Here is a 22,800-nt window from a genome sequence, read left to right as displayed (position 1 = left end):
GAGAGGCATCCAAAGCCACCAAGTGATTTCACCTCAGTGCACACTGTATGCTCAGAATGTGTTGCTTTTGCATTACAAATACAAACTTCTTGTTCCAGTAACTCTGTGTGTACATACACTGATTTCCCTTCTAAGTGTTCCGTCGTTTTGCTACTCATTCTTACTGCCTGAAGGAGTTAAAAATAATACTTTTTGTAGCTTCTACTTCCTCTGACAGACTTGATAACAATTAGACAATTAATACAGTGTTTCCTTTTCTCTTCCAATGAATACTTAATTCTCCTTTCCTTCATTTACTGGAAACAAATAAATACTTGGCATCTAAGGATATTGTAGTAGATACTTATAAAAATACCTTCTATAAAGCTATACTGCAGTACAGTTCCAAATTATCGCTATTTTATAAACATTTTATTTGGCCATTTCATGATTTACATTGAATCATTGTGTCATACCTTAAATCTCCATCTAGTAACAACTACAAACTTGAGCGTATGGTCCTTGCCAAGAATCTCTTCATTGCATAATATGTCCAGCTGACAAAATAAAGGTGACAGTTAATTCACTGGGACCCAATTCACCAAACAATGTATTTCACATATTACTATACATTTGACAAGACTTTTTTTCTCTGAAGACACTGGAACTGGTAATCCTGAAGTTGCCCTGCAGACAAAAATCACACCACGAAAGAAAAGAAAATCTGCTCTCAACATGAAGTACTGAAAGATAATGTCAATGCCCGCCTAAGAAATATAGTAAGATATGGATTTAATGTTTCATTTATCTTCCCAAGCAGTACTAAGGTCCTTTCCGGAAAGCTTTACATGCTTCTAAAATGCTTGAATACAGGACAAGGGGAGAGAACTCTCAAAGAGAGCTGTTATTTAGCATACTATGAAATTTTTTTTACCTAACAGCAGTCAGGTGGCATTATTACAAGGACAGAGGTTTTTTTAAAAAAACAGTCGGCCATATATTTATATGCTACATTTATAGGGGTTTTACAGATACTAAACAGGTATTTTTGGTTTCTATCTCTGTTTTTAAAAATCTTGGTATTAGAAACAAGGGAAGATCTCAACATAAAAGTATGACGGATCATATGACTACTAATCAGCTGAACTACAATAGCTGAACATGAGCTAAAACCAGGGAACATGTATGAAAACAACAAGTTCCACCAAGTTGGCTTATGTTACAATGTTTTACCCCACAGCCCAGAAAGGCCTGAATGTGCATGCTGTCCACTTACACAGCAGTAACTCAAACCTGAAATAGTCTGTATCAAGCAACCAAGTAACCATGTGCTCAAATTCTCCTTCTATATGACTTACTACTAGTAAAATGATTACATGACTATTTATGTATTTTTTAAGAAGGCAGAAAGGGATAACAAAAAAATAAACAGTATTCCAGAAAAGTTTTTCTTTCAGTACAAACCAAGTAGATTCTTAAGTCACATCTTGGCACACTGCATCGGAGGAGCAGCTTACACATGCATATACCAAAAGAATATATTTAAAAAACCCCTTCTGAACAATCCTTGTAGCTATGTCAGGAGACAACCACCTCTGAGCCAACTCAGGACAAGACGGGACACAAGGTTTTGTTTCAGGAAAACTGGCAGAGTTTGGGGATATACTTGAACCATAAGAGAGAGAGAGAGTGTTAGTTTGAAGTGTACAGAAGCTATGGAGGAAAAGTGATAGAGATGCAAATTGGCTGTTGACAAGATCAAGCAGCAAGGTGTTGACACACTGGACTGGAAAGCAGATTACTTGATTTGTATGAAATGTCTTAATGAAATTCAGTAAATCCGTGTCATAATATGGATTTGAGAGATGTCAAGCTGAGAGTCAACTGAGATGTCTAGAAACTGTTACCAAGATCCAGCCAAGTGACAAATAGGGACTGCATTCATAGTTTGCCACTTTTAATTTTTGAATCTAGTCTAGGAGAAGTTCAAAGTATTGCCTTTCTTTCTGTACTTTTCAACTTAAATTATTCTCATGATTCCCTGTAAAGACAGGGAAAAGCAGGCATCTGATAACACTCTGATTGTGGTAGGCAGCAGCTTCAGACTGAGCTTCACTAAGAGCACAGAAAAGAACAACATATTTGTGGTGCTTTCTCTTCAATGGACTTCACTGTTGAAGTGTTTCTGTTTGGCCCCTGTAGAGTGCAAACTTCCTAAAATGTTGGAGATAAACTCAACTACAATATATCAAAAAAATCATCTTGCCAGAGTCCGTTTAAACACATGTGGAAGCACATAACCAAACTTTTTGCCCAACTATTTAAAAATGCGCATGAAAAGATGCACTGCAAACTAAGTGGGAAGTCCTGTACAGACCCAAGAAAGGACAAGAAAATTGCTATCTATGTAACATATATAGCATTCAAGAAGCGGTGTATGCTTCTGTTTCCTGAAAATAAAATCAGAATAAAAGACATCCTTTTGCAAAGGAACAAACCCATCCCCTTCAAGTTTTTGTATCTGTAAACTTACTTTTAAAAATTAAAATATTACCTCATTAAAAGAAGACAGGTTGAGTTTTTTGGCAATGAACTTCTTTAGATGCAAGACTGTTGCTTGTGCAGAGCAACGAATCCATTTTCGTTTCAATCCACGCAGTTTGCTGCTATTGCACTCCAAGCAGATGCTTACCTTCAGGAAAAGGCAAAAAATCAAGAGTCGGCTGCAACAATTATCTGCAGTCTTATGTATTCCACATGCAATTTTTATTAATCCAATATAGTGAAGTACAGTACTAGTGTTCTTTACACTGAAACGTCTATTAAGAAAACTATGTTTTCTAAGATTTCCTAATAAGACAAATATGTTCAAGTAGTAATTTTTGATGTTGGAACAAGGCTGCCTCAGTCCAAATTCATAAGCTGTCAATAGCTTAAGAGGGCCATATGCTAAAAGCTAGAGCAAGAAAACAGTAAGAAAACCATTGTCAATTCTCAAGATTGCTTCTAACATAATTTCTTGCTGTCAATGCAACTGCTAATCTAATTTAATTTTAACATGTTTAAAAAGAATGAATACAAATGATATGACAAATATTTCAAATTCTCACTTTTTCTCCCATCCAGCTATTCATTACAGTCTAAACTCTTTGTGATGGTATGCTTGTGTTACACTAGGGGGATCTAGTAACATGTACAATCCCTTTGAAAGTTCCCTTACATGGCAACTGGGAAGAAAATTAACCCAAGCTAAAGTTACTCTGGACTCGCATAACCAGAAGTCATAAAAGGCATGGCTTGTTTATACCAAAGGGAGGTTTCACCTTCAAACAAGCTTTGTGTTCTAAACTTAACAGTGGGCTTCCCTGATTTTATAATCTTTTTATGATTCAGGGCTAACACTGTATTAGTATTAGAGGTTGAAAACAAAATATGTAGTAAGTTAGTAAGACTGCTGTTAAGGAAACCTGTCTGGCCATCCAGGAGCCACTCTGGCAGCCACATTCACACCACCAAAGCTGAGAATGAAGCCCGTTCACAGCTACACCCCTCACACTCACATTCAGACCAGGATTCCCTACTAGCTTAACCCCAGGTTTTCCATAGCAGAATCTCAGACATCCAGGTCTTTCAAACAGCTTAATAGTGGTGCAGTAACTAAATAACAGCTCCAGCTGGTGCCTCTGAGAAGGGGCCCGGAACAAAGGAACCTCTGGGCTCTCATACCCTCACAGCACCAAAGTCTGGGGGTCTCAGCTGCTTCTGTGTCTCGATGTCCACTCCCCAGGCTGGTGCCACCGGTCCCTGTGCCCCTTCCTGTGCCAAGGGTTGGCAGTTCAGGACCTCTTGCCTCGGGCTCCCATCCAGAGCTCAGCCCGCAGCTCTCATTGCAACTGCACCCTGAGCTACCTGCACTGAATGTGTTAACAGTGCCACAGGTTTAATTCATAATTACCAATACACATTCAGCTTAATGTATCATGGTAACACTGGGGTACACTCCTGTATAAAGCAGAAAATTACATTAATTTGTTTTGACAGCAAACTTTAAAGACTCATAAACAATCAAAACTATAAAGATATTTGGAAGAAGATTTGAATGTATTCTCCATTCCTGGCAAAACCCAAAGGTAAAACCTCAGGCTTACAAAAAAGCACTGTCCAAACTGCATCGTGTTTGTATCAGAGAACAGAGGAAGTAGCTTGAAATAAACTCATTTTCTTCTCTGTTAGATTATCAAAGTTACCTTACCAAACCACAACAGCTAAAACACAAGATAAAACTAGAGCATGCCCTATGAGCCCACCTGTTCATCACTTCGGTGGTAGTCATTATCTTCTTCCTGTTTTTCCTCCGAAGTTTCTTTATTTATATTTTCATCTGCTTTAGTTTCACCTTAGATTAAAAAAAAACCACATATATGGGATACTCAAATATTATTATCATATATAAACTCCACATACACTCAGCAGCATCTGATAGCGCCAATACAATTAAAACAGCAAGTTTCACGACTGCAGTATAGAATAAACTTTGCTATTCCCAAATTGTGCTTATCAGCTCCAGCTACACTTCCAGCCAACAGCCCGTGACATGAAAGAGGAGAACACCTATGGAGTTCAGCTGCTAACAGCCCAGAAGCTGGGTAATTTCACAGTCCCCATGTAGGCACTGCTATGGAGACCAACTTTGCCACAAGCAACATGCAATTAACAGCTAAAACCAAAATTCTGTGCAGAAATAAGAGACAAGGCAACAATCCTATGCTGACTCTATTCGTCACTGTTACAAAACAATGATTGTAATATACTCACTGGGCACATACTTCCAAAAGATCTGTTCATCAATTTACTATATATCACCCACCAAAGACAGAATAAATAAAGGACTATTTACCATTTCGATGAGAATCTAGGTGCTGTTTTGTAGAACATGTCTCCCCTTTGATATCCCCTGGAACTTCCATGCCCAGTTTGTGATAAAACTCCCTTTGCTTTTTCATTTCCGCTGTTTAAAATTGCAAATATTAATTTCTCTAATAAAGTTCTAATGCAATATTTATGAAGTTATTCCAAATCCCTTCCCACTTTAGGATTGCCAACAAGTGGCGGTGGTGTCATTATTTACTGTCTTCTATCACTCCTATTGCATCAAGTTATGCCTAATCTTATTTTTCAGAATTAGAAAAGCATAAAGTTATCTGCATAGTTACTACTATGCTATTACTGTTAGAATGAGATGGAATTTAAAATACTGCAGCTAATTTTGAATATCCCCCATTTTGAACATGACGCCCATTTTGAATATGATCCCCATTTTGAATGTTGAGTATTTCAGTCAAAACATTGGTTTTGAATTTTTATTCATAGTTCTGGTTTTCAATATCCCAGAAATTATTTTTAAAGTATGTATTTAATCACACTGACAGTTGGAAATGCCCTGGATAAAAAGCAGCTTCAATAGATCAAAATACTCTATTTAAATGAAAACTTTAACATACATTAAGACCAAAAAAACCACTGAGCAATATTTATAAAGTATTTCTTTAGTTTAACAGATCTAGTATCAAAGAGGATTATGAAAACAGTAATTGAAATTTCTCTAACAAAAAAGAACTCTCAAAAAAAGCAGAAACTAAAAGCATTTTAAAATTGCATTTTACCTCTGAGAATTCTAGAAAGCTTGCACAACAGGTATAACAAAAACAAATTAGAGTTATGGTATGGCAACATTTGAAAGCTGAATGACTATTCTGCTTTACATAATACTGCTTTTGGAAGCAACATCCCACGTTGCCTCCTACCACCCCCACACTCAGTTGTTGCTACTACAGGTACGAAATTAAATTAATTGCTAAAAATTACACAAGAGTCTCGTTTTCCACTGTATTTTTTCTCAGCTGCCCCCCTGGCCCCTTTTTACATCACTTGAAACTTTCTTTTATCTTTAATGTCAAAGAAGTATGTGCAAACTGACCTTTAAAAAGGTCACACCACAACTTACCTTCTTGGAGGCCTGGCACAAGTTTGTAAACAATATCTTGCATTGTTCTGTCATGACTAGCAAGGAAAAAACCAACAAAAAAACAAAAACAAAATCAAAAGCTTAAGTTCATGATCTTGATTGAAAACATTTCTCTTAAAAAAGTTCCACTACTAACCATTTGCAAAAATCTCTAAATTCATTTAAGAAGAATTTTACTTTTCAATCAGTATTTCTATCAAACCAGAAAGAACAGATACACAAAAGAAACTATGAAAAAGTATAAGCTAAGATAGAAAACAAATGGAAGTGTGAGAAAAACTAGTCTGTAGACTAGTTTTCACAATTCAGCCCACTGAGTATGTCCTTCTGCATCAAGACAAGTATGACAGTAATAACCTAAAACTCTTTTCCAACCAATGAGTTCCAAACTCATTTTTATTACAAAAGAATCAATAATAGCTTGTTTTTCACCCCTAAAGACTAATTGCTCACATTTCTAGATTAGTTATCTTTACTAGGATCTTCTAAAATGCATGAGACAAGTTCAGAGAAAAAGACCACAACAAACTAAATTTTACTTTTTTCTTAAAAGGGCAAAGTAACTGTGAGAAACATTATTTAGCTAAGTAGCCTGTAGAGGTAGTGTGGCTCAAATGAAAAAAAGTCAACAATCCCACTGCAGAACAGTGGGGACAGGTAAAATTCTAAACTTTAATCCCCAGCTCACCTAGAAAAATCCTGTTCTAATCTAAAATAAGTTACGGTCTCAAAGAAATTAAGTACTACATTAAATTCCAATTAAGAAATAGTATAAGAAGCATTTCAAGTGTCTGCCTTGACTGCTGCAATGTCATAATCTCAAAAGTGTCTGCAGTATCAAGTCCTGAATTGGATTTCAACAGAAAAGGCTTACAAGAGTAGTCTCAGGCTTCTCATAACCTGACATGAGCACTCCACAGCAGTGGAGATCAGAAAGCAAGTACAGAAATAGTGACAAATCAAGACATTTACAAGCAGTAATTACAATATTCTAAGTAGCGCTACAAGATTCAGAATATCACTTATCCTAAATTCATGTCATTTTCACCAGCAGCAATCTCATTTGTACAGGCTGAGATGATGAAATGTCATTTATGGATTGCAAACACTTTGCCAAAATTATTTGAACAAAAATATATAAGTATGACACCACCATTAAATCAGAGGTGACAATTTGGGGGTTGGAACTAGATCATACAGACGATCTTTAAGGTACCAAAGAATTTAAGACTCTGTGATGCTATTTAACAGTATTTAAAATGAAAACAAGGAGACACATTTGGTTTACCTGTTTTTCAGACAGATGAACAGGAGTTTAAATCTCCATTTTCAAACACCTTGTGATACTCCAGACTGTCAATTATTTTTTTAAAAAGGTAAATAAATAGACTGGACAAAGTCTGTTTCAGTTTCAATGGGCAATATTTTACACCTAATTTAAACAGCTTACTTAAGTTGAAGTGTATTCAACAATAAAAAACAAGTAACAAATTGCCTTCTAGCTGCTCTCAATATCATGTTGTTTCCTGGCCCTTTTTGCACAAAAACCAAGTTTTTGAACCGAGGCAAACATGTTGTCTTACATGTCATTTATTCATTCATGCATTCATTTGCAAGTACCTGTCCCTTTAATTATACACTCATACAGGAGTATGAGTGTATATTATAAATGTGGAGACAGCATACTTAGTTACAGGCTCCTGAAGGAGGGTAAGCTTGAGCAATGTAAGTATGTGTAGAACATTGACAGTTTTCTGTAAAAGTGCAATCAGACTCATTTGCTAAAACTATTGCTTCCAAAATTGTTATAGAAGTGAGAAAGGCATGTTGAAAAATGCTATGAACAAACACAAGCTCTTTATAGCGGAAGACAAAACACTATTTGATATGCAACAGCTAATGCACACCATTACGATGTATTTTCATCAGCAGGAGTAAAATGGAAAGAAAGCACTCAAGGAAAATAAAAATAATGTCTTTTCTGACAAGAAAAGGAGGAAAAAAACCAACAAAAATACTTAGTGAACATGCAATTTGACTACGCAAATGCAGATGGAAAATAAAGAGGTGACTGGCAAAAGCCAACATGGCTTTCACTATGAGCAAACCGTGTTTGACAAATTGGGGGGTCTTCTATGATGAGGTTACAGAGACAGTGGATGAGGAAAGGGTGAGTCATGGCATCTACCTGGACTTGTGCAAAGCATTTGATGCTGTCCCGCCCAACATCCTTGTCCCTAAGTGGAGAGATCTGGATTTGACTAATGCAGCACTTGGTGCATAAGGAATTGTTGGATTAAGAAAGGCTGGATAAAGAAAGTTTGGATGGTTGCACTCAAAAGAGTTGTGATCAACAGTTCAATATCCAAGAGGAGACCACACTGACCTCAGGGGTCAGTACTGAGATCAATGCTGTTTAACATCTTTGTCAGTGACAGTGGGATTGAGAGCACCCTCAGCAAATTTGCCAGCAGCACCAAGCTGTATGGGGCAGTAGGCATGCTAGAAGGAAGCAATGCTTAGGAGGTAGGTCCATGTGAAGCTCGAAGTTCAACAAGGCCAAGTACAAGGTCCTGCACCTGGACTGGGGTAATCCCAAGCACAAATACAGGCTGGGCAGAGAAGTGACTGAGTGCAGCTCTGAGGGGAAGGACATGGGGATATTAGCAAATGGAAAATCAACATGACCTGGCAATGTGCACTTGCAGTCCAGAAAGCCAACTGCAACCTAGGCTGCATCAAAAGAAACTCAGCAGCAGATTGAAGCAGGTGATCCTGTCCTTCTACTCTGCCTGCAAAAGCCCCCACCTAGACCTGTGCTTTCAGCTCTGAGGCCCCCAAAGGATGTGGACCTGCTGGAGTGAGTCCACAGGAGAGCCATGAAAATGACCTCCTCTAATGTGAAGACAGGCTGATAGAGTTGGAGCTGTAGAGCCTAGAGAAGGAAGACTGCAGGGAACTGTCAGAGCAGTCTTCCAGTACATGCAGGGAACCCAAAACAAGGCTGGAAATAGACTTTTTAGACAAGCATGTAGTCATAGGACAAGGGGGAATGGTTTTAAACTAAAAGATGACAGATATAGGTTAGATAATAGGTAGAAATTCTTCAGTGAGAGTGGCAAGGCTGGAAGAGGTTGTTCAGAGAAGTTGTGCATACCCCACCCCCAGAAAGGAGGTGGGGTGGGGGGATCAGTCCAGGCTTCATGGAACTTTGAGAAACCTGAACTAGACAATCTCAAAGGTCCCTTCCAGCCCAAACCATTCTATGATGATTCTATGACATTCTTATCTGTTCCTACAACCTAAGCAGACCTTTGAAAGATTAACTGAACAATAAAGCTGAAAATTATTTCTCTTATTACTGTCACACAGAAAAGCACTGTTCAACTGAGACTAATTTTTGATAATTTTGTAAAAGTGTAATTCCTACAAACATTTCATATATATAATTTTTACAACCCAAGTATACAAAATGAGGAATGACTATATCCCATTAAAAATCACACTGAAATTAAACATTTGAGTGTATAGTTAACTTGCTTGTAAGTCTGGAACAAGCTGCCATGCTAAGGCCTTGCAAACTCATAGCAGAAGTTTCATTCTGTATCTCCTTCTCAGTCACCTTCATACTTCTTTTTCAAAGTTTAACATGCTTACAAGCAAGAGCAAAAATTCTGAGAGAAGCTGTACTGTACCAAAGGGGAAGACTCAGACTAGAGTGAAGCTACTGGCACTTCTGCTTTTATACTTACCCAATATACTGTAATGGGTGGCTCTGATGTATAACAATCCTACAGGTTGGACAGGTGTTGTTTTCCTCCAAATATTTCACTAGGCAGCTTCTACAGACTAGTAAAAAAGACATTCACAATTTAAAAGGAATAAAAGTAGCACAACAGAAGTCTGCTTTTATACAGTCACAGAATGCACAATACTGAAATTTACACGAAGTTCATTTTTCTGCATCATATGTCTAATCTTGCAGAACACAGTTTCAAGTACCTTTCATAAAATTTCCTGATACAGGAAAAGGATGCAGTAGAATTAGAGCATCTATACCTATCAAAAACCTTAACACATTACACAACAGAAAATCTCACTTCAAAATTTACTAGAACAATTTCTAGCAGGTCATTCAGCTTGCATGGATGACATTACAGGAACTATTTGCCATTAAGATACTAGACAAAACATATTTGCTTTAACCATGGCCACCTACAGAACAAGTGGCATGTGTGGTGGCAGCACACAAATAATCTTGGTGTTATTTTAATTCTAACTTTCACAGAGTATACTACAGCTGAACTTCCACCAGAAAAAAAAAAATGACATTGTCATAGACCTTCAATATTAGTAAAATGTCATGCTAGGAGTTGCTGAGTAGTGATTCACTGTTAAGCTGTATGTTTCTATATGCATACACACAATCATCCATCGTTTTCAAAGTAAACTATTTATACACCACTCTCCTGCCCCAAGACAGTACTCATAAAATATACTACTAAATGATATCCTCACTCACTTGAAGTTACAACTGAAAAGGTATGGAGAAAAGAAGGGAGGTTTTCTTGAAGTGCACTAGTTCATGTAGTCTTGGTATTAATGCACTTATCACACAAAACAAAAGGATTTCTGTAACTATAGTGCCATCTACCTCTCAAACAAGAAGAGACAGTACAATTACATAAAGATCCGTTGACTAAAAAAAAAAGTAACAGTAAATGAAGTACTATAACTTTGCACTGTGTTTTGCATTTACACATCTAGGATGACAGCACTGTTGGTGGCAGACAGACAAAGCCTCATCTTGCACAGCAGTTTGTTCCAGCAGAGTGCAAGAACAGAGTGCAAAAGTGAAGCCAAACTCCACTCCTACCAAGTCAATAGAAGCGGAATCTGACAAAGGAAGCAGGGACAGGTATCCTGGAAGGAGTATAGGGATGTTGCTAACTTAGGTAGGGAAGGGTCAGAAAAGCCAAATGACAGCTGAAGCTGAACTTGGCAAAGAATATGAAGCATTATAATGGTTTCTGTAAGTATGTAACAAAAAGAAGGTCAAAGAATGTGTAACTCCCAGACAAAAATGACTGGCAAATCAGTAACAATGGACAAGAAGAAGCCTGAGGCATTCAATTTTTCTGCCCCAGTCTTCTCTAGCAATTTCTCCTCCCACAGCTCTCACATAGATGAACTGCAAAGGAGGCACTGGGGGTGTAAAGTCCCTTCTACTGTGTGAAAAGATCAGGCTCACGAGCACCTGGGAATGTGAATACACGTAAGTCTCTGGGACCTGACGAGATGCGTCCCAGGGTCTTGAGTTGGCCGATGTAGTTGCCAAGACACTAACAGCAACAGTCCTGACAGTCAGGTGAAGTCCCCGGTGACCAGGAAAAGGGAAACATTGCTTCCACTTTTAGGAAGTGGTAGAAAGGGAGAGATCTGGAAATCATCAACCTGTCTACCTTAACTCTGTGCTTGGGAAGATCACTGAGTACTAGAATGTGTGCTAAGGCATGTGAAGGACAGGGAGGGGACTCCAGACAGCCAGCACAGCTTCACCAAGGACTCTGAGCAACTTGATGCCACTGAAGATGCCCCTGCCCATTGCTGTGGTGACGCATTAGGTGACTTTTATAGTTCCCTTCCAACCCAAAGCATTCTGCGATATCTAAAATATCATCCCATGTTAGTACATCTTCCAGCTTGGACTAGGTAAACACTAACTCCTAAAATGAACTAGTCACAAGTTAGCTAATGTTCTGGCAGGTTTCAGTCTGAGCACAGCAGCCAAATAAATGCCACTAGATAGCTCATGAAGGGTGCTGCAGCCATCTAGGTTCTTTTTTTCTGGGGTCAGGTTGGGATTATAAACTCTCCTGAAACTAGAAGTCTTTGGAGTAATGGACAGGCAATATGGAAATCGTTCTGTGGTCTGAAACAATATTACTTCTAGAATTTTACATTACTTTGGTTTTCCAGTATCTCTGATCTCTGTTTACCCAGATATACAGGCACTGACTGTGGACATGAGCTGTACATTTTCTCATTTCTTATACACATCAGAGAGGTTTCATAAGAACAGGAACAGAGAAGGCTAATGTTCACTTTTTTATTTTAACAGTTTCACTTCTCTTGACTTTTTTTCATTTCTGTATCTAGTTCAAGTTGACCTTTTATCATCCTGATGCATTCAGAAGATGATACATTTCATAATGTGAAGTATTCCCTTTCAAAACATAGAAACATTATAAACTTTGTGTTTATAATTTCAGTTTTGTTATGTGAAACATGTAAACACTAACAAAACTGATATTACAAACAGAAAGTTTAACAAGACCAGCATGTGTCATCTAGCCTAGATGTTTAATCAAGGAACAGACACAAACTAAAAAAAGACTTGACTTTTTTTTTTTTAGTTGATACTAACGAAATTTTTAGCAACTAACTTAGTGGCCTACTTGTCACCAACAAACTAAAACCACAGCAGAGAAGTAAGTAGGAAAGAAAGTGAAAACACTTTGCTTTCTCCTAAACTCAGTTCTACAAAAATTTGCTCTGTTCCTCCAGAGGGCTGGCCTTAGTCATCCAAATTACTTTCACTAAAGGACCCAAGAACTTTATTTACTACTGAAGAGTCTTTGAATGGCTAAATATCAGTAAATGAGAGAAAAATTGAAAAGGTAAGAAAAATGTGCAGTTCTGAGTAGAAGAGAATGAAAATTTCAAAGTGGTGTAATTTAGAAGAGAATTCTATCTCAACACACAGGGTAATTTCATGATGGATTTTGCAAGGATGCTTTTCCAGGAACACATATCATTAGCATTATCTTACACAATACAAACAATACAAACATGTATGAAGTTTTAAAAACATAGGAAGGACTCTGTGCCTCTTCCCACAAAACTGATTATACAGGGCACAGTGCAAAGTAGCACTCATAAAATATAAGTTGTCAAAATAAGGGAGAAACAAGCTAAAGAAAACCCCAGAAAAAGTAGCAGGAAAAGGTATTAAGGTGCATGTCCTGACTTTTGCAGTAAATGCCATAGAGCTGTGGATTTCCTCCATAAGCAAATATAAGAGATGGTGCAGACGATACCAGCTGAGGGGTATTTGTGACGCTCTGCTTTATTTTTAAAGAACAATAAAAAATGACCTCTCTCTAGCTGTTAGCCGTGTTAACTTGTTATGATACTCATTTTGGATACACTCTTCTATCTAGCAGCAGTAAAGAAATTTGGGGAAAACTAAGTAGAAGGCTCGCTGTGAAAACAATAGTATGGAAATTGAGACAGGAAGCAAGAAGGCTCTGGAGAGACCTTAAAGCAGTCTTCCAAAAGTTGAAGGGCACTACAAGAGAGATGGAGATGAACTTTGTACAGGGGCATGTACCAACAGGACAAGGGGGAATGGCTTCAAACTGAAGGAAGATAGGTTCAGACTAGATATTAGAAATAACTGGTACAGATAACAGGCACAGGTTGCCTGAAGAAACTATGGACGTGCCATCACTGGAAGCATTCAAGGCTAGGTTATATGGGTCTTTGAACAACCTGGTCCAGTAGATGCTGACCCTGCCCATAACCAGGCAACTCAATATAGATTCTAGAACTATTCTGTGATTCTCAGAATCACAGAACAAACCTTTCTACTATCCTAGATTCTATGAGGATATTCAGAACAACATGAAGTGTGACAAGTGCAGCAAATTCATCACAGCTGATAAACAGAGCTTCTAAATGGAAAAAAACCAATCACTGACAAATCATGAACATTGTCTTTCCCCTTTGTAGGATATAAAAGGTGAAGTCTGCCGACACTTTTTGTTTTATGATAAATACACATCACAAAATAATTGCCTTCCAAGAAAATTTAGTACTAATCATTAAGCTAATTAAACGACCTACTAGCTTTATCAGAATAAACATAAATATTGTGGCAGAACAATTTTAAAACATGGGATGGGTTGCAAGGTTTTAAGTCATCTTTAGCTTACATGAAAATAGAAATTCATGGAGTAATTAATCAACAAACAACTACTTTATCACAATGTTTTGGAATACAAGCTTATTTCTAGGATACAGTACAACATACTTATTCTTTATCAAAAACTACTCTGTTTTCTGCAGAGGAACAGGAGAGAAAGAGACATCTGAAAGGCTCCAGGTGGAGAATATATGCTACATCAACTGTCACAGAAGAGAGAACTAGGTATTCCACATTCCTTTAGCATGAAGACAGACTACATTCTTGAATAGTTACATTATCACTACTATTGTATATAGCTTCAAGTTTATGCAGCACAGCTTTAATGTTCCCTCCATTTGCTTTGTTAAAAAAGCAAATCAACTGTTAAAGAAAAGCAGTCTAGTAAAGCACATGCTTTTTTGGCTGATGAACAACAGCTATTTGAAATTTCAACTGAAAACCATACAACATGTTTTAAAACCAAAAACCCCAAACCAGAAACAAATAGAAACCAGCAACTTTAAGTTAATTATATTTCTACTTACAAGTATGCAAGCATTCTGTTACAGTAGTAGCATCGATCAGGTATCCATTGCACAGACGACAGGTTATATGGGCATTAATGTCCCAAAGCTTAATCTTCCTTGTTAGCATCTTTGGTGTCTGTGGAAGAGATGTATCATAAAGTAACACAGCTGTAGTCATTTGGGAATAAATGATTAACTTGTGTTAAGCCAGCTTCAGACTTCCGTACAATGTACACAGATGTGCGTGCACAGTGGTGGCACTAACTTTTATGTCACTTCACAGAAACTGAACAATGTAAACTCCACACTATTTTGCAAGTCAGTACTGCAATAGCATAGAAAATGGCCCTTCCAGTACGCTACTAATAAGTTCCTTTACCAACCAACAGACTCAGATTCAAGATAAAACCCTACTATCCTGGTAGCTTGAGTCATCATATTCCGTCCAGTTATGATAGAAAACTCACAAAATATGAAGGAAGAAAATCCTCAAAGTAGATGACTTACAGATTCAAAAGTGTTTTGACAATTAAAAAGTCAAAGCAACTGTTCAGTTTAACCACATTTTTAAGTGTTTGCCTTGTGTCACTATATTAAAACATAATTTTGAATGGGGCTGGCAAGTAAACCTTCTGAAATCCCTTTTATTTAAACAGAAGGTAATTGAACACTACATTACAGATTAAAATAATTTCATTGGCAGAGGAGCAGCTGGTTGTGCTAAACTTGAACTAAACATTTTTTCTTTCTTTTGAGCATGGGATTGCATAAACATCTTTAAAAGCAAAAAAGAAATTAGAAATCAAAAATGAAAAAGCTCATTTAACTATTTTTGTAGTAACACCAATTGTTTAGAGAGAAAACACCACACAGAGCCTATGTCTTTACAAATAAACTGTTACATTTTAAACATAGCTGTTATTATTTTTTTCAAAACATTTTGAAAATTGTACTATTACCAGAACTTGACCGGCATTCTAGTCAACTAATAGAGCAGGCTATAATTGCTTACAACCTACTATATTTGGTTCTCGTACTGCAGAAGTCACCAAATTACATTGTTTTCCTTTAAAGTGATTTTGCTGTCCCTGGCTCACAAATACTGGTTTTCATCTAGCTCAGTTTAGAAAACATTTCAGAATTTGAATGGTGACACATGCTCTCTAAGTTTCACATTGAAATATTGCAACAAGGTTGTCTGATCTTTAATTTTGTCATCTTTTTTTCCCCTATGTTCAGTGAAGTGGTACTAAGAAAAAAGAACTATCAAACAGCAAACTTCCACGCCAATCTGAACTATTCCAGTGCAGAGAAGTACAAAATGTTCCACTGTGAACTGTGGAGAAACATACCCAACACCCACCCATTCAAATCTGCATTGTCCTATACAGAAAAGACTAGGAAGATTTCTAGTTCTCATGGTTAAGAAGTAAACAATGGGTGAAAACAAAATCAGTATTATTTTATAGCATTTGAGATTTAGTTACAAATCTAGTAGCCTCCCATTAGAGAAGAATAAAATAACAGCTTGGTTTTGCAGTAGACAAAATAGGTGAAAAACATTCACTTAGAACCTGAATTACTGTCCTAATTTTAGAATTATTTTTAACTCTCTGAAAACCAGACCCACATTAAATCCTTCCAGGTGAGTGCATGAGGTCATCAGTTAAACACTACTACACGAGGTATGTAGGTTTCTGTGGTGCTCAGGAAGAGCTATTCAACATCACTCTTCAAGAAGAGCTCAAGGGATGGCATCAAGCCACCAGTTAATTTGAAAGTGGGCATGCTAAAAAACACAATTCATGACAGATAGAAGAGAAATTAGGCTAAAGAGATCCTGAAAGAGGCAGTACCAATATAACTAGTTGCTTGTCTAGACAGGAATTCAGAAGAAGGTGTTCAGGATAACCACAGGCAGAAATCCAAGCACTTCTAAGGCAGAAGAGCCAAAGATTTAACAGTGAAATCTGAAGCAAAGAAATTGGTTTTTTTCTAGAAAGAAAATTATAATTTTTCTTCCCAACAGTAGAGATAAATGCTGCCACTAGAAGAACCATCAACAAACAAACAAAAAAATTCAGATGGGGTATAATATTATGAGAACAGTGACTGAACCATACAACAAAGGCAAAAATAATACAAAATAGTAATAAAGCCCACTGTGCCATGGGAAAAAAAAGAGGATATCAAGATAATACACACTTTTCCAACCTAATAGGAAAAAAATCATACACATTTTGGCACTGGAAAAATGAGTATCTTCTAGAACATCAAGAGAAAGCCTATCAAATCAATCTTATGAAAATTTGGTTTTTTGAATGAGCACAGAAAGTCACTCTCATTAGATGTCAGAAGGACTGAAAATAAGAACTACTGGAAGAAGCAACAGAAAGGTAAGAGGTCTTTCCAGGGCAGTAGACACCTCAAAAGGTGATAAAACCTACAGAAGGACATTTCTCCAGAGGGTCTGTCCCATGCTGCCTTCTTGCAGCTACTAAAACAGGAGAAGGATCCTTTCTCTGCTCATGCAGAGTCCATGGTTAATTCAGCACACCTTCAATCTCCAGTAAACAACACAGCTTTTGAGGTAACTGGCTTTGTAAGCAAGCTATCAGTGTCAGACTCTATTTAAGCCTGTGTCTTCTACAACTGTGACCCACATCCTCCAGTCTCGGGAAAACAAAGAACTCAGAATGCCTCTCCTGCTTTTCAAAACAGTTAACCTGTTACAACAAGAGGACTTACTAAAAATTTAAAAATTAATAAAAATAAAATTTAAAAAAGGCCAGACCACTCCATATCTGTTCAGAAAGGTAGAGAGAAGCTCGCAAAAAATGGCATATTACCAAGATGTCAGTTCAGTCAGATAACATAAATGCTCAGACTTTGCAGAAAACTTGAATTGCTTCCTAGAGGGAAATAGAAAAAAAAATTTAGCAGAACTAATGACACATATAAAGAAAAATAGAAACACTAATGTTACAACCTCATATAAGAAATTAAATTCACTAATCATAGAAACTAATTAAAAACATAAAGTAATTCCATATTATGTACAGTAATTCCACATTAATCACCAGCCTGTTCTATATCACTTCAGAGGGAAGTAAATAACATAATTGCAGATTTCATCATCAACTACTTTTTTTTTCCTCTTTATTATTGCATTTGAATATGATACACAGTCATACTAGGAAATACAAAGCTAGGCTACTACTCACAATGCTTAAGAAGAAGCACTCCACGAGGATAGGTGGCTAATACAGGATGTCTTTCATGTTCCTATCTGGAATACACTATCAGTTCAGAAGGGGTACTTGCACTACTTGAACCACACATCTTCTCTTGGGAAGGCAGCCCAAGATGCTCATGTTTCTACAGCCTAGTGTCAAACAAAAGTTAAGCACCACTTTTATCATATAAGACAGCCAAGTTGTTATCACCACAGCAAAATCCATGCCAGTAATCCCATACAAACTGGAACTAAACAGCAAGACTACACAACATCCTAAACATCAAGTCTGACTAAGAATTACACAAACAATTTTTCTATTTTCTGGACAAATCCAGAAATGTCCCTTTGAAAAAGGGATATTTTTTAAAATCTGAATTCCAGATGATCTCTTTCACAGAACTCTTCTCATCTCTCAAAAAGTTATATGCTGGAAAGAAAGCTAAAAATTAATTCATATACCTCCAAAACAAGTAATCTAACCTTAAAAACAAAAGCCACATAAATCTAAATACATATTCCCAAGAAACTGTGCAGCTTAAAAGCAAAGACAGGTATCTGGATAACACACTGATCCACTTGGTCTGACCTCAGTCTACTCTTCTTCGAGCAGCTGGATTATATAGGATATCCTAAATTGAAAGAGATCCATGGAATCAAGTCCAAATTCTGCCCTGCACAGGACATCCTGAACATGTCTCATGTATCTGAGTGTATCGTCTGAACCCTTCTTGAACTCTGTCAGGGTTGGTGCTGTGACCACTTCCCTGGGGAGCCTGCTCCAGTGCTCAACCACCCTCTGAGGGAAGAACCTTTCCCCAACACCTAACTTAAATCTTCGCTGACACAAGTCATGTCATTCCATGTCATGACATCCTGTTACAGGTAACCACCTTACATGAAGGACACGATCTTTTTCTAACCTGAATCATCGTATGATCCAATGAATTTACTACCTCTCCCTATCCATGTATTAAGCAAGCTGAAGTTCTTACTATATTGACTGATCTCAAGCTGCTGATGACCATTAGAAAATCATAGAGATGCCAACTCAATGAAGTTAGCATGACCACAACATCTAAACCAGGCTGTTGCAAAAAGAAAACGCAAAATCAGGTTGACATTTAAGTCATGCACACCAGCTTGAACCAACAATAGGACGTATGCTTACTTTTCCAAAGCGCAACCTAGGCTGATACCTTCTTGCCTAAAGACATATATATATTTTAAAAAAACAGATCAAAAGCATTATTCACCCAATTGACACTTCCTTTTTTTTTTACACTCACTAGACTGTGCAGAATTTAGTAGGAGCAGCAAAGCTCTAAAAGACACCACTTACATTTGCCTTCTTTTGTAATGTGACCCACCAGGCACTGTAGAAGACACATGCCCAAGAGCTTCTTGAGCAGGAATCACAGGATCACACTCAAGATCATAAGCAAAAGTTTCACAGAAAGCTACCATCCAATATAAAAACAGGCAAATTCAGAGGACAGACCAAATTCTGAATATTTACAGTATCATCTTCCAAACCTAATAGCTCATTTGAACACTGTGAACCTCAGGCTCCCACTAAACCCCCACAGCAGTTAGCAGACAAGAGAAAATACCATACCTTAATTTAGTTTTAAGAAAGTCAAAGCCAAGAAAGCCAAATTTCTGTAAAACATAAACCCTTTAGTTCTTCTGAATTAAATTGTTAGTTCTTCTGAGATTTACCTCCTCAAATAGTAACTTTGGAAAGCTAGCAATCGCAAACTTTAAGAACTGTAGATAATCTTGAAACTTTCAAACCACTGAACTGTGACACTTGATTAAATAAATTTAAGTCTTGTTCTGTACTTAGTCAACAAATGAATACTGGAGCCAAAACACAGTTCTCCTCTGTGGAGGTACCACTTTTCAGTTTTTCTGGGTCTAGATTGAAGGCACTTGAGACAGTAATTCATGTTTGGACTCCAGTGTTTATTATTTCTTATGAGTAAAACAGTCTCCTTACTATGAGTTCAGCAGCTTTTCATCAGAAGGCACAAAATGGCTAACCATCCCTTGTTACAAGGTATTTTAGGACTAAACCATCCAATTAAGAACTGACAACCAGATTATTTTCCCTTTTAACCCAATAACTCATCTCAGAGAGCCTGAAATGCAGACTTTTCTGCCCAATTACAAAATGCCTCTCAAACCCATGAAGAAGAAGGAAGAAGCAGCATGAAGAAATCGAGGACGACATCCTGTGCCCTCCATCTTGCTTCCATCCACAGCACACTAAAAATTCCAAATCCTAAATTTCTCACCATGTGATACACCTACACTACTTTCTATAATCTATTTTACACTTTTGTGGATTCTAGTCTATCTTGAAGTTTAGGAAACTTTGTCCATGAATGAGGGTCAAAGTCAGTGCTCCCCTGGGGATCAGGGCACCCCAGGAGCAGACAGAGAAATATTCATGGTGCCCTGGGTTTCCACACTTCTCCCTCAAAACCATGTTGGTGGAATAGTAAGAAGTCACTCCTCAGTTCTTTAGCCACGGAACTCTACTCAACTCACTAACCAACCAACCAACCTAAAAAAAACCAACCCACCAAAAAAACCCAAAACAAAAACAAATAAAAAAGCAAAGCAAAACAAAAACAATCCCCTCCTGTCCCAAACTAAACAATCCCCAGAAAACAAAACCCATCTAAAAAAAGACACACAAAACATCAACCTGAGCCTCAGCTGTTTAACTTTTTTTACAGGAAATGTAAAATTCATAAAAAGTGTCCCTTCAACATGTTACACAGATTCATAGGATAATGTCATGGATATAATGAAGTAACCTCTTCAAGCTTCTCTAATCCAACCTTGCATTTAAGCAGGCCCACTTAAAAAGAGTCACAGTGGGCTATTCCATGGGCTTCACTCAGAAAATGTTCAACAATTAAGATTCCACAGCCTCTTTGGGCAGCCTTTTCCAGTGCCTGACCACCTTCACAGGCAAAAAATGTTACTACTGTCTCATAGGAATCTCCTGCATTGTAACTTGGGTACAATGCCTCTCATCCTGCAAGTGTGCACCTCTAAGAGTAGTGGAGGTGCACCTCATCTTGATTTCTGTCCACTGGTTGTGTAGAAAATAGCAATAACATCTTCCCTAATTCACAGCATCACTTTCTTTAGCGGTTTTGTAAACACTGCATTAAAAAGAGCAACACCAAGATCTTACTCAATAGCTGAAGAGCCACTCTTAACCCAAGTTGTTAGTACTTCATCCTGGTTATTATTTTGGAGGCAGAACAAATCAGCATTGCACTGCTTTAGAGAAACAGGAAGCCCTACGAGGTGCTTAAAAAGAATTGAGAGATCCCATTTAAAAAAGCTAAAAGAAGAAAACACTCACACCAATCTTTCTCTTACAAAGACAAAGCCTACCTTTCTAACATATGTCACCACATCTGCTTGAAATGGATGGAAGACCTGGTAGAAGAATTTCATTTTGAAGAGACAGTTTTCTTAACAGCTGCCAAGCAATGAATTATTCAAAAACAACATACCAACAATGGAGAGAGAAGAGAAACTTTCTTCAGTGCTGGAACATGAAACCCCAAACAAACACAGAAAATGTTCCAAACATTCAGCTAACATGGAAAAAAGATAATTTGCAAAAAAATTAGTATTTCCTCATATTGGATCCAACTGACATTATTTTAAACCACAATGCTGGCACGGTGTCAGCCTTTCACTGTCTGGATGTCTTACAAAACACCAGAAAGGGAGTGAGGGCATTTACAAAATCTGGACTATAGTCCCAATTAAAAAACAAGCAAACAAACGAACTCCTACACACACAAAGTCATGAGTGGCTGAAAGTGGACATGAACATTTCAGAAAGTAGATTTGTTTTGTTTGTGCATCATCCCCTTCATCCACTAAGGCATTGTTCTCCTAAGATGATCGAGCAAAAATGTAAGCAACATATTACAGACCTTTCCACTAAAATTGATATGACAAGCCTGTATATCTCAGCACAAGCTTTCACACTGCAGAGAGATGTCAGCACTGAAACTATTATTTATGCAAGATTACAGAGAGGATCAGCAGAGGGACTCCTCAGAAGTTCAGCCTTATCATTTATATAGAAACCAGTCCAGAATATTTTGGCCTACATGAGGCATACCTCTTAAAACAGCATTTCTTTTCAGAGTCTGCCATCCAGAGACCTGAAAAGACAGAAAAATAGTCTGAAAGTTAACATCCAAAATTCCTCAAAATACAGCTGGCACAAAGAAATACTCAGCTTACTAAATTCAGCTAAGTATTTAGGTATCTCTATTAATTTAAGAGAACAGTGGGGCAGAAGCACTTGCAAGGAAGAAAAGGGGGGAAAAAATGATCCTCAGGAAAAATAAAGAAAAATAAGATTTAACACAGTCTCCTACTAGACCAGGAGAATTGCTCAAAAAAGAAGTTCTAAGAAGTCCTAAGAAGTCCTGTTATCATGTGATGGAAAAATAAAAAGAAATTCATTATCTTCAAAAGTGCCAGGGAAAATAACCAAATAAATAAACAGATTTCTTTAACAACAACGTATGGACTAGAAAGTCTGGAAGAAAACATTTTGAATTGAAGATGCACATTTAGACTAGCAGCCTTCTCAGTTTTCAAGCTATGCTTTCAAATAATTGCTCTCTGTATCTTAATCTTCCAAAATTCTTTCAAGGAAATAACTAGTATTTCCAGAATCTCTAGCTATTTGCCAGAATAAAATTATATTTTTAAAAATAATAAAAAAATAAGATCTTTATTCTTTGGCTAAAAGTGAAACAATCTCACATGAATAGGTAAGTTTGACAGAAGAACAATTTTTCTTATTCATTCACACAGAGAAGATTCAGCTGTTACAGTGACGGGTATAGAGTACTACTAGTTCCATCTTCCTGCTCCAAAAAATCAAAGGCACAGCCTGTAGTTACTGATTTTGCTGTTATATTGCTAAGGAAATGGTGAAAACAATGACAAAACAAGCTGTTAATGATAGCACTTCAAAAAAACTTTAGAACAATGCCAATAAAAATCT

General features: G+C 37.2%; 1 protein-coding gene across 9 annotated transcripts in view; it reads right to left on the bottom strand.

Annotated features, from left to right (window-relative positions):
- Positions 1-22,800, bottom strand: part of PCGF3 (polycomb group ring finger 3) — a 56,835-nt gene that overhangs the window by 7,964 nt on the left and 26,071 nt on the right. For 4 of the 9 annotated variants that reach the window (XM_014266500.3, XM_014266502.3, XM_074532229.1 and 1 more), the window contains 7 exons: positions 14,519-14,636; positions 9,757-9,853; positions 5,984-6,039; positions 4,877-4,987; positions 4,287-4,375; positions 2,534-2,671; positions 456-536 (listed from right to left, as the gene is read on the bottom strand). In XM_014266500.3, the coding sequence (XP_014121975.1) occupies positions 456-536; positions 2,534-2,671; positions 4,287-4,375; positions 4,877-4,987; positions 5,984-6,039; positions 9,757-9,853; positions 14,519-14,627 (681 nt within the window). In that variant the 5' untranslated portion in view covers positions 14,628-14,636. Of the gene's footprint in view, positions 1-455; positions 537-2,533; positions 2,672-4,286; positions 4,376-4,876; positions 4,988-5,983; positions 6,040-9,756; positions 9,854-14,518; positions 14,637-17,349; positions 17,413-17,724; positions 21,846-21,900; positions 21,944-22,800 lie in introns of those variants that run through there. The other 5 variants (XM_074532225.1, XM_074532228.1, XM_074532226.1 and 2 more) reach the window with 3 other exon arrangements.

This window comes from Zonotrichia albicollis, chromosome Z (genome assembly GCF_047830755.1).
Source record: "Zonotrichia albicollis isolate bZonAlb1 chromosome Z, bZonAlb1.hap1, whole genome shotgun sequence".
Lineage (NCBI taxonomy): Eukaryota > Metazoa > Chordata > Aves > Passeriformes > Passerellidae > Zonotrichia > Zonotrichia albicollis.
This window is presented reverse-complemented; position numbering and strand designations above follow the sequence as displayed.